Genomic DNA, 13,251 nt, shown 5'->3' on the forward strand with positions numbered 1-13,251 from the left:
TAGAAAACATTATGCTGAAGAACTGAAATTCCCACAGAAGAAAGGTGTTACTTAACATTCTCAGAACAATTTGAGAACATGACTTTAAATAGAACCATAAGGAAACCTGTAGAAAACGTTATGCTGAAGTACTGAAATTCCCACAGAAGAAAGGTGTTACTTAACATTCTCAGAACAATTTGAGAACATTACTTTAAATAGAACCATAAGGAAACCTGTAGAAAACGTTATGCTGAAGTACTGAAATTCCCACCTATGTTTGTCAGGACCCGGTTACGAACCCGGGTCTCCGGAGTGAGAAACAGTCACTTAACCTACTGAGCCACGAATAGTCGGCAGAACCCAGAAGATGAGGCAGACACAGCAGTACTTGAGATGGTGTATTTAATGAAGTAAAAAGTCCTTCAGGAAAACATGTAACTTCACAACCTCAAAAGGAATTCCACAAGAACAAAGGTAATCCTCCAAGACAAAAAGGTAAATCCACAAGGTGGTAGGAATAGCATAAAAAGCCTCAAAAGATACTCAAAAATAAATAAACAAGAACAAAAACAGAAACTAAGGGTTTAAATACAATCAGGGGAAACGAGGCACAGGTGCAAATAATAATGGGGATCAAGGGAAAACAAAAGGTCAAAAAGCACAATGGGGGCATCTAGTGACCAAAAACCGGAACAACCCTGGCCAAATCCTGACAATGTTGTTAAGTGTGTTCAGGTGAGTTGGCTGCCCCCACTAATTGGCCACGCCTCATCTCAATGAGTGTTTGTTTCCTTTAAAATGGGGTCTGTTTGAATAGACTAAAATGAACAGCTTTGTATGAATTAAAAAAACATGACATGTGAGCTCCATCCTGGTGGTGCAGTGGACTAATTCCATGGATAGATAATAGAAGATCATAGGTTTGAATCTCACCGACAGACACAGTGCCACAATAAAAAATCAATATGACTGATGCCTAAGCAAATTCATTTCCATGTGCCCTATCTGTACATGGAGTTCAAAACAGTTAACCCAAACTAAGCTAGCAGCATTATTAAAAGCATTATTGAAACATGTTTTCAGAACATTATTTAATTACCTTTTTCATTTCCGTTCTCAGAACGTAAACTTTCAGGGAACCATAGTAAATAGTTGTCAGAAATGTACACTCCCAGAACAGGCAAAATGTTCATTTAAAAAACGTTCAGTTTTACCGGTCTGGAAACTTATGGCTTCATTCCCAGAACTAATGGGAAACAAAAAACATAAGTTCCCACAACTTCCATGGAACCAAATGTGCTAGCTGGGGGACACACAAACACACACACAAGAATCCATCTACTTTTACTCATTCATATCACAAATATTTGTTATTTGAATCCACAAGGAAGTTCAGTTCAGTTTATATGCCTCATGGACATGGCACAATTGGTAAATAAGATACTATCTGTAGATAGGGCTGCCCAATGAATGGCTTAGTGTTTTCTCTCTGATCAAACAACGGTCATCTTTAGTAAGTCCACTCTAACTGACTCTGTTCTGTGAGGCTGTAATAAATGGTTCCCGACTCAGCAGGGACTTTCACACAGTATGGTGGTCATGAGATAGAACCATACCATCTTAGACATAGAGCTCCTGTGTTCTCCTGCATGGAAAGGTTGGTTTATCATCAGTCACTGTCTCTCTCCTCTTCCCTGCACCCCTCCTCTTCCTGCATATCTTCCACTTGACCTAGTAGTCACAGGGAGACTGAACTGAGCAGACAGCAGTGAAAAAAGGATTGATTCAACCAGCCTCATAGAGCAAGCACAAGGACTTTCTTATGCATCAGACAAGGACATTTAAAGTAATGGAGGACAATATTAGGTTATCGTAAGCAGCTCTTAGTGAAGCATTTTTGAAGTTCAGGTTCCTTACATAAAATGCTTGTAAAGGATGTGATCATTTACAAGTGAATATTGTTAATTCACATTGAAAATGGTCCTACCGCCATCTAGTGGACAGTATGTAGAATGGTTCTATGAGTTGTGCTGTGTCAGTTAATTATACATTAAACTAATTGCTTTTTGTTAAGCCTAACATGCAGATGTTTCTCAATGTCTAATGAGTAGTCTTGGTTTATATCATTGTGAGACATCTGTTTGTGTGTACTGATTTATTGAAGTGTCACTCTCTGCCCAGTTCCAGCAGCCCGTCTGATGTATCATAGGTTATTTCCCTGTGTGCGCAGGATCAGTCAAGACCTGGCCAAGGACCTGGCCATCCTCGCCCGGGAGATCCACGACGTGGCCGGAGAGATCGACTCGGTCAGCTCCTCTGGAACGGCTCCCAGCACTACGGTCAGCACCGCCGCCACGACGCCCGGCTCCGCCATCGATACCCGCGAAGAGGTAGGCCGCACGCAGGAGGGCATGCAAAAGGTGCTTGACATTTACTTTATTCTCTCCTACCTTCCTTCCTTCCTTTTCTAAACTACTAACGCTCAATGGCTTCTGCTTCAGCGGCGCTTTGTCTTTGATCTGCTGCCGAAGGTGTGGACTGTGAACTGGCATTTCTTGTATCCCATTTTGAGTATACCTGCTGTATACTGATCAGATATGACTAAAAGGTGTATTTGCATTCTCTTAACAAGCTTTAATTTATCTTTCCCTGCCAACTTCTTTAATACCTAATTCATAACTATGTAACTCATAATTATGATAACCTAGTTAATCTGTAACATGGCCATAGCATACATACATTCATACAGAGAAGATACAGTATAAATGTTCCATTCATGGTTAACAATCATATAGCTGCCCCATATAACTAACAAGGTCTTCCTCTGCCCCTCACAGCTGGTTGACCGTGTGTTTGACGAGAGCCTCAACTTCAGGAAGATCCCTCCCATGGTGCAGAACAAGGCCCCTGAGATAAACGGACGCCCTGTGGAGCTCCGTCCCCGCGCCCCGGACAGCCTAGACTCCCACTCTGCCCTCCGCAGACGCACATGGAACAGGGATGAGGCGGTGGTGGACAGTCTGCTGCTCACATCTGTCTCTCAGCTGTCAGCTAAAATCAGGCAGTCTGTTGACAAAACAGCAGGAAAAATACGGTAACAATCAAGCTCTTTAAGTTGTTTATATCTGTATATCTGACATTCACAAGAGATCAAGGAGATATTAAGCAAAGCAACTTTATGGTCTATGATTTTTCCAGAATATTGTTCAAAGACAAGGACAGGAATTGGGATGAGATTGAGAGCAAACTCCGATCTGAGAGCGACATACCACTTCTCAAAACCTCTAACAAGGTAAGGAAGAAACGGGTTATAAATGTATTTTTTCCTTATTTATTTTTATAAATAAATTGTCATAACGAAGCAACCTTTTATTCCTCTCTTGTGTCCCTGCCTTCCCCTTTTCTCTCCTGGAACAGCAGATCTCCTCTATCCTCGTGGAGCTGAAGAGAGTGGAGAAGCAGCTACAAGGTAAGATAGCATGGTAGACCACCACTAAGAAGACTCTGTGGGCAGTAGTATTGCAAATAGATTCAGACTTATAAACACATTTAGTTTCACTATATACATTCCACTTGCTTTATCATATACTGTATGATCCCAATCAAACACAAGCTCACCCATTTGAACCAATCTCCTGTATTTCTCATTCAGTGATAAATGTAATGGTGGATCCTGACGGCACCCTGGATGCCCTGAGCAGCCTTGGCCTGACTAGCCCCCTTACACCCAAGCCCACTCCTGGTTCTCAGGGGCCCCAGGAGGCCCTCCCAGGCCCCACAGCCTCAGCCAGGGGCAACACCGCCTCCTCAGCCCCCACTGAGGGGTCAGGGTCTGGGTCAGCCAGAGACCTGGGAGGCCTGCAATTCAACCGCATCCACCCCAGTGGAGAAGAGAGTGCCATCCCCCAGAAATGACATTCACACCCTCTGCGCAGCTTCATATGTAGAACACCCGCCTCAAAGAACAATTTCCCCTCTTTCTGAATTTTTCTGAATGAAGATCCACCACCCGATAGTCTACTGTATGTCAGAACCCAACAGGACAGGCCTTAAGCAGGATTTCTTCCCTTCTCTTTAGACGTACAGTCATGCACGCATGACTAAGTGTCTGCTAAATGGCATATTATTTATTAATGTCAATGGACATGAACAACACCACTAAGTCAAGCAGCTCGCATCAATCGATACACACAGAGGAGTGGCAGTCAGCAATGTGTGTGGTCGAACTCTAGCCAGGCATATTTTCATTCTGGAGTTTGGTTACCATCCTCCTCCATGCAAACTGGCCACAGACACACCCTGTGGTAAAGACAACTTCTAGAGTGCCTCCCCATCTTTCTTCTTACCCTTCGTACTGGCACCAGCTAAACAGTGAACACTTTGTATTTGTGTCTCAACAAGTAGCATTGACATTTAGGATCAAGATCGACTGAGTAGAGCGTTCTCTTTCGGAAAACTTGTTTGTGTCATTGAAATTAATCATACTAATTTAGTAGGAGTTGTCGATTGTATGAAAACAATTGCTTTCAGGAAAACAAATGTTCTTCTTTTACTATAGTAATTCAAACTTACCAAAGCTAACAGTACAGATTTTTTTTTATGTGAGCCAAGTTTCCTGAAGTGAAATAAGTGTACTGTGGAGCAAACTCAAGAAATGTTACGTATTGTATTTTGAATGGCAATTTATCTGTTTTGCTGGTAATCTGTTTTCTATCTGTTTTCTGCACACATTTGACTAAAATACTGAATTTCAACTTTTCTGAGCAATTATGTACCCAGCGAATCAACTACATTATTATGGTGATATGCAATTCACACAAAATCATTTTGATACTGTTTGAAACGGTTTTAGACTATATTACAGTACAATTTTAAACTATGTTACATTACAGTGCTGCTTGTATGTAGCCTAAGCCTGGTCCTTGACCTGAGTGACATATTTCATATGATTTGCATTACTTGATATGTGGTGTCTTTGCAAACTGGAAGTGGAAACGAAAATCTGACTATGACCCTATTTGTTTCAGCTTGGGCTGTTTTGAATCAGCCTTATTTACTGTAACACTTCATACAGTAACATGCTCTTTTTCTGGACTCCATAATAGTTTACAAGATGTCCACCCTGAATGGCCTTGGTTGGAGAAAGCTGGTGGGTCTTCTTTCAAAGGGGCCTCTGTCTGTTTAGTGTTTATTTACAAGGACTTTTTGAAATTGTATCAGACAACATGACTGCAAAGAGCTTTACTGTCAAAGCGTCATTCGCTGTGGCCACTGTCATTACTTCACGTATGAATGATGATCATAAAGTAATTTGATTTCTTTCGCAAGCCTTTTACTGACATTGAATCACTCACTCTTCTACATTTCCATAAGGGAGGATGTTTTACTCATACGGTATGTGTGTATAGACCTAGACCTCCTCGTTGAGTTTGCTGCTTCTCTGTAGTTCCTTTTTGGAGGGTTAGCCTGACCATTGTACAAGCCTTTCCATGTAAAGTTATGTGTTGTAGTATAAAATAATTCAAGATAGTGCAACAGTATTTAGACACTTAAGCAATAGTGAAGTTAGGTACCAGAAGACATGCTCTCCATCTTTTCTGCTTTGTATACAGACTTTTGATGTCACTAAGTGCCCAGTTTGAATAGTAGAATGGCATTCTTTTTAAATTATGAGTAATCATCAAGTAGTGGGCTGAAATTATATAATTTTGCACATCGCAGTGTGAGAAAATATGAAATGTGTCAAAGACTCTTCAAGTGTCACCATGAGTGGTTTTTGGATACAAAAGGACAAAACCAAAAACCTAAATTCAACAACAGATATCAGAAGTAGATGCCTTGCCTCTGTGTAGCTATTCTCAGTACACTATCTTAACCATAACCTTCATGTTTGTCAGTATATGAAATTAAAAAAAAAAAGAAAGCAATGGTAAGAATTAAGTGCTCAGTACACTTTTTGGGGGGTTATTTTTAAAGTTTACACATTTGTTATCTTATCAGTGTTTTACTTTTCTGTTTCATGTTTTGTATAAACCACAACTTTATTTATTTTGTTGTTCATTCAATGTATTTTGTTGTTGCAATTCATGTGTTTTATGTTTTTTTGTTATTTTACATATGTTACTTATTTTCAATAAAATAAAAAGTGTTGATCCTTCCCCGATTGACATTTCTTTTAGCTGGAGAAACAAAACAGGTTGGTATCCAATTAGTTAAGATAGAAATGCCATTCAAACTTTAGAACAGGCAGACCGGTCTGGAATACTTGAGGTGTGGTTGTCCTTTAAAGGTCCTTTACAAACACCAAACCAACGTAGCATCTACAAACAGACTGAACACAGAGTGTTTGTCAAAAGATTGTTGATACTGTTTTTACTTATTGAACTAGAACCATTTTATTCCATGGACCCAGTTTTCCTTGAATGAAAATTAAGCAGTGACTAGGACTGGCCAAGGGGACCCCAAATAACATATTTATAAAATAAATAATCACACCTAGCCATAGTTATGCAATGTGACCTATATGTCACATCTGGTAGAAAGGGGAGCAAACAGTTTCAACAATTTGTATTTCTGCATTTTGAACTGTCATTAAGGCAGCTACTTAGAATAATCTAAAATATAAAATACATTTTGATGTGTTTAACACTTTTTTGGTTATTAGATCATTCCATATGTGTTATTTCATAGTTTTGATGTCTTCACTCTTTTTCTACAATGTAGAAAATAGTCAAATAAAGAAAAACTGGAATGAGTAGGTGTGTCCACACTTTTGACTGGTACTGTATATTCATTTTACCCTCGCTGCCTGATAAAGCTAGCCAGTTGATAGTAAAACTAGGACGAATGTCAGAGAACAGCTTGTTAACACTGGTCTGAAGTTCGTCTGAAATGTACCATTATATTCGACATGATAAACAAACTACTGCCATGCCTTTTCACACAAAAAAAATGGATGTACACAGATAAAACAGACGAATACTTTCAAGTAGATCGTTTTCGTTTAATTTGCCTCATCCACTCTTGCTCATATTTGGAGCTACTTCCTGAGATTTGATTGATGGAACAATCCAGCCAATGGTTAGGCGGTTTCGGCAGAGGGGAGTGATTGGTCAGGAGTAAAAGATCCAGAGTACCAATCACATTTCCACTTGCAAATATCTGTCTACAAATTTACAAAACATTTTACAAGTTTAAATATCTCTTGGTAACGTGACAACAGTGACAGAACTCTGAGCGCTCGTAGATTCTAAATCTGCAAGTGTATTTTTGATTCCCAGCAGAATATTCATACTCGTAAATGGATTTAATAATTCTGATTCTGAAAATAAATTATACTTGCAAATCTGTCTTCAAAAATGTCTTCAAATATGAAGTTACAACTTTGCGACCGTTGTTAAATCTTTCACACATCATGACACAAGCTTGCAAAAATGTAATTACACATTTGCGAATTGTACTTGCAACAACGCATCTCAATGTGGACCACGAAATTCAAAATACAAACTCAAGTAGATCTGTCTTCATTCTAATCCCATACATTCCAGCATGAAGTTGCATATTTCCATTAGGGAACGCCTACTCTGTGAAGTGCGCGTGTACAATAACTCAGTTCAGCCTTACACTCTTAAAGACCGCAATGTTTTGAAACTTTGGCAAAAGTTAAAGTCTACAAAACCTAGTCAACTCTGTTCATAACAGATTCTAGTTACGGAAACAGAAAATTGTGTTGAGATCAAATGCTTCGGAGATTAGCAAAATGTGGGCCAAAATGAAAATACTGAGTTACAGTTCAAATAAGGAAATCAGTTAATTGAAATGAATTCATTGGGCCCTAATCTATGGATTTCACATGACTGGGAAGGTGTGCAGCCATGGGTGGACCTAGGAGCCAGGCCCAGCCAATAAGAATTAGTTTTTCGCCACAAAGGGCTTTATTACAGACAGAAATACTCCTCAGCACCCCCTCCACCCCCCCCTTAGTCAAGCCTGCAGATGAAGAAACCAGATTTGGGGCTCCCGAGTGGCGCAGCGGTCTATGGCACTGCATCTCAGTGCTAGAGGCATCACTACAAACCCTGATTCGATTCCAGGCTGTAGTTCAACCGGATGTGATTGGCGAGTCCCATAGGGCGGTGCACAATTGGCCCAGTCGTTAGGGTTTGGCCACGGTATGCTGTCATTGTAAATAAGCATTTGTTCTTAAACTGACTTGCCTAGTAAAATGTGGAGGTCCTCGGCTTGTGTGGTTACATGTAGGCTGCAGTTGTTAGGCCAGTTGGGTGTACTGCCAAATTCTCTAAAATGATGTTGGAGGCAGCTTATGGTAGAGAAATTAACATTAAATTCTCTGGTGGACATTCCTGCAGTCAGCATGCCAATTGCATGCACCCTTGAAACATCTGTGGCATTGTGTTGTGTGACAAAACTGCACATTTTTAAGTAGCCATTTATTGTCCCCAGCACAAGGTGCACAGGACAGAGAGCTGATCAACCCCTTCTCTGTTCCACTGCTGATTTTCGGCAGGAAGTTTGATATCTTTCAGGTGAGATGTGTTTTATATTTCTACCACTCAGTTTAAAGGCATTGAAAAACAATATTCACCCTGAAGAATCTAGTTGTTAAGATTTGTGTTTTCAATTGTCGGCTATTTCTATTGATTTCATGTTTTGTGAAAAGTGATCATATTGATGGATAAATACATCTTCTTTGTAGGACTTTGACTCCGAGGAGAGGAAAGTGATCTGCAAGACCCTTCTGTTTATTGCCCATTACTACGCAGCTTCTTTGATGGTAAGACCTGTAGGCCTAATAGTCATCAGCACCATTGCCAATGTGTCTTTGCATATCAGTATTTCACTGTAGGCTATATCAAACAAGTATCTCAAATGCAATGAGTATTTTGGTACAGTAAGTTTAATCACACAACGCTGTCTTTAAATCTACTGTTCATCGGTCTATTCTCTTTGCCTCGACATCTGTCCATCCTTCCACCTGCTGTTCAACAGCAGCGAGTCTGAGAGCTTCATGTCCAAAACTAAGAGCTTATTCACACAGCTAGCATTTGGGACAGAAAATGGGTAAGATAACTTTTTTAAATTTTTTTTTTATCTCTGTCTATCAATGCTACAGTTGGTCAATGTTTCAGAACATTTGAGAGCACAATACTTAGGCCCAGTATAATTGAATTACAACTGTCATTCAACATTAACACAGATTTACATGTTTCCTGCTATTCTGACAGGAAATCCATGTCCTCCGATCTCAGGGAGCCTCTGATCATTCCTGCTGGAATGGACTGATCAGCCAGATATGTGAACTGTGTTGTGTCTAGCCTCCCCTTGTGGTAACATTCAGTACTGCAGTGTTAGTGCTGTACTGTTCAAATCCAATTTTATTGGGCACATACAAATTTTTAGCAGATATTATTGCGGGTGTAGCGAAATGCTTGCGTTCCTAGCTCCAACAGTGTTCATGATAGTTTCAAAGTTTGTTCGCCACATGCACGGGATACAACGGGTGTAAAACAGTACTGTGAAATTCTTACCTTGAGAGCTCTGTCCCAACAATTCAGTAATAGTGTTAATGATATAGATAAGAGAAAATAGGAGGGAAAAACATTTAAAAAATGTGAATATAGACAGGTCGGAGCCAGTACCTTATTCAGTGTGCAGGGGTACTCGAGTGGTTGAGGTAGGTTTATACATAAAAAGTGACTGGTAGTAGGATATACAGTGCCTTGCGAAAGTATTCGGCCCCCTTGAACTTTGCGACCTTTTGCCACATTTCAGGCTTCAAACATAAAGATATAAAACTGTATTTTTTTTGCACACCGAGAGACTGAAATTTTTTCCCATTCCTCCTTGCAAAACAGTTCGAGCTCAGTGAGGTTGGATGGAGAGCATTTGTGAACAGCAGTTTTCAGTTCTTTCCACAGATTCTCGATTGGATTCAGGTCTGGACTTTGACTTGGCCATTCTAACACCTGGATATGTTTATTTTTGAACCATTCCATTGTAGATTTTGCTTTATGTTTTGGATCATTGTCTTGTTGGAAGACAAATCTCCGTCCCTGTCTCAGGTCTTTTGCAGACTCCATCAGGTTTTCTTCCAGAATGGTCCTGTATTTGGCTCCATCCATCTTCCCATCAATTTTAACCATCTTCCCTGTCCCTGCTGAAGAAAAGCAGGCCCAAACCATGATGCTGCCACCACCATGTTTGACAGTGGGGATGGTGTGTTCAGGGTGATGAGCTGTGTTGCTTTTACGCCAAACATAACGTTTTGCATTGTTGCCAAAAAGTTCAATTTTGGTTTCATCTGACCAGAGCACCTTCTTCCACATGTTTGGTGTGTCTCCCAGGTGGCTTGTGGCAAACTTTAATTAAACAACACCTTTTATGGATATCTTTAAGAAATGGCTTTCTTCTTGCCACTCTTCCATAAAGGCCAGATTTGTGCAATATACGACTGATTGTTGTCCTATGGACAGAGTCTCCCACCTCAGCTGTAGATCTCTGCAGTTCATCCAGAGTGATCATGGGCCTCTTGGCTGCATCTCTGATCAGTCTTCTCCTTGTATGAGCTGAAAGTTTAGAGGGACGGCCAGGTCTTGGTAGATTTGCAGTGGTCTGATATTCCTTCCATTTCAATATTATCGCTTGCACAGTGCTCCTTGGGATGTTTAAAGCTTGGGAAATATTTTTGTATCCAAATCTGGCTTTAAACTTCTTCACAACAGTATATCAGACCTTTCTGGTGTGTTCCTTGTTCTTCATGATGCTCTCTGCGCTTTTGACGGACCTCTGAGACTATCACAGTGCAGGTGCATTTATACGGAGACTTGATTACACACAGGTGGATTGTATTTATCACCATTAGTCATTTAGGTCAACATTGGATCATTCAGAGATCCTCAATGAACTTCTGGAGAGAGTTTGCTGCACTGAAAGTAAAGGGGCTGAATAATTTTGCACGCCCAATTTTTCAGTTTTTGATTTGTTAAAAAAGTTTGAAATATCCAATAAATGTCGTTCCACTTCATGATTGTGTCCCACTTGTTGTTGATTCTTCACAAAAAAATACAGTTTTATATCTTTATGTTTGAAGCCTGAAATGTGGCAAAAGGTTGCAAAGTTCAAGGGGGCCGAATACTTTCGCAAGGCACTGTACATGTAAACAGGGCTGAAAAGTGACTGGTAGCAGGAATATATAAATACTCATGGTAATATAGTAATATATACATATAAACAGGAGTAATAGTGAACAGTAGCAGGAGTGGAGCAGCGGTCAGTGTGTGTGTGTGTGTGTGTGTGTGTGTGTGTGTGTGTGTGTGTGTGTGTGTGTGTGTGTGTCAGTGGGTAGAGAGAGACCTGTGAATGGGCATAGAGTCAGTGTGGATAGTCTGTGAGAGAGAGAGAAAGCAGTAGTTGTCAGCCATCTTATGGCCAGGGAATAGAAGTTGTACAGGAGTTGGTCTGAGCCTTGATGAACTAGCATAGGCTGCTGGACGGCAGCATGGAGAACGGTCCATGTCTGGGGTGGCTGGGGTCTTTGCCAATTTTTTGGGGCCTTTCTCACACACCGCCTGTCATGTACGTCCTGTATGGCTAGGAGCTCGCCCCCAAGGACGCACTGCATCACCCACTGTAGGGCCTTCCGGTTGAGGGCAGTGCAGTTGACATACCAGGTGGTGATAGAACCGATGGTGCAGCTGTAAAAGTTCCTGAGGATCTGAGGGATCATGCCAAATTGCGGCCCTGTTTGACGTGGATGGGGGTGTGCACCCCACGTAGTCCACGATCAGCTCCTTGGTCTTACTGTATCTGTTATTTTAATATGATACACTTGATCTCACTCTACTTCCCAGGTTCTCCCCCAATTACTGATGTTGACATTGGGACTCTGCATGCTAAAAACCCTCTAGATCTGTGGAAGAAAGTGTTCACGGTCGTTTTTCCTCCTGAGGTAATTTCTGCACTATGGACAAACACCCTCTCATTCACACATACACTCACTACTGCACACCCACACACAATCACGTTACAATGTGTGTGATGTTAATCCATTACTCCTATCTTGCAGCAGTGAGCACCACAGAGAGCTGAAGAACCCAGCCAATGACCTACAGTACAGTGAACTACAGATTGTCTCCATGAGGGCCCAGAAAGAACCTTGTCTCAACTCCAATGGCCCCTGTTAGCCTGGTGGTCCAGTCTGTTTGTGCTTTAGCCAACTTTCTGTGTTTGTTATGCTGCATTTACACAGGCAGCCCAATTCTGATCTTTTGCCCAATTATTGACAGAAGAGCTGATCTGATCGGTCAAAGGAGCAATTAAAGTGGAAAAAGATCAGAAAATGATCAGCCTGTGTAAACGCAGCCCTAGGGTTAGAAGAGTTGACTACAGCACACACTGTATGGGACCAGTCAAGGTCCATGGAGATTGTCAATAGAGCCAACCGATATATCGGTTCACCAATATTATCGTTTTGTCCCCAAAATAATTGTATCAGACCCCAAAAAACATATCGGTCGGGCTGTAATTGTCAAGATGATCATGTTCTTCTAATCTAGCTCAACCATCTCTACTTGTCTTCTAGTAACCCCAGTTACATTGCATTGTGGTTGCCCTGTAATAATCCATGTGTAATTGTCTGATCATAACTGTTTTAATGTGCAACGATAACCCTTGGAATGGCTGCAGCCAGATACACGTGGCGCTTGAACTAAAATAACCTCTGGTGTGTTTCTGGCTCCAGCCAAGTGTCCACATGATGTTTTATTTATTGTCCCTCACCTGATTTAGCTCAGATAATACTCCTATTGGACAGGGATCATATGGTGGGTGGAGTCAGCCAATAGGAGTTGAGAGACTAGGGTACTGACTCCATGCCAATATAGAGAATGTGAATACTAAAGACTCAAACACGTGCCTTGATAGTCTAGAAATCCAGACAGAGCCATTAGCTGGAACTTGGTTCAGATGTACCCTTGATAGATGGATTTTTACGAGGTCAGAATTCCGTTCTGGCCCGGGTCACACTGAGCTTATATGTTTTTACCAGCACTACTGATTGAGTCTTTGTAATAAATGGCATACATGGCATGTGTCAAGTTTATCACCTAAATGAATCTGTGTCAGTTGGACCCTGAGCTCAGCATCCAGAACAGCGTTCTCTTATACCAGGTAACATCGTTTGACAGTCATCTTGCATGGTATTGTTAGGTTCTGAACAAGCTGAGTAAAAACTCAACCGGACAACTAGAA

The 13,251-nt window shown here is 41.0% G+C and overlaps 1 protein-coding gene across 8 annotated transcripts in view; it reads left to right on the forward strand.

The window, feature by feature from the left end:
- Positions 1-6,139, forward strand: part of LOC139376843 (centrosomal protein 170Aa) — a 67,344-nt gene extending 61,205 nt beyond the window's left edge. For 3 of the 8 annotated variants that reach the window (XM_071119794.1, XM_071119796.1, XM_071119801.1), the window contains 5 exons: positions 2,192-2,402; positions 2,820-3,076; positions 3,181-3,274; positions 3,400-3,451; positions 3,635-6,139. In XM_071119794.1, the coding sequence (XP_070975895.1) occupies positions 2,192-2,402; positions 2,820-3,076; positions 3,181-3,274; positions 3,400-3,451; positions 3,635-3,897 (877 nt within the window). In that variant the 3' untranslated portion in view covers positions 3,898-6,139. The remainder of the gene's footprint in view (positions 1-2,191; positions 2,403-2,819; positions 3,077-3,180; positions 3,275-3,399; positions 3,452-3,634) is intronic. The other 5 variants (XM_071119797.1, XM_071119800.1, XM_071119795.1 and 2 more) reach the window with 4 other exon arrangements.
- Positions 6,140-13,251: the final 7,112 nt, after the last annotated feature.

This window comes from Oncorhynchus clarkii, chromosome 20 (assembly GCF_045791955.1).
Source record: "Oncorhynchus clarkii lewisi isolate Uvic-CL-2024 chromosome 20, UVic_Ocla_1.0, whole genome shotgun sequence".
In the NCBI taxonomy this organism is placed as follows: domain Eukaryota; kingdom Metazoa; phylum Chordata; class Actinopteri; order Salmoniformes; family Salmonidae; genus Oncorhynchus; species Oncorhynchus clarkii.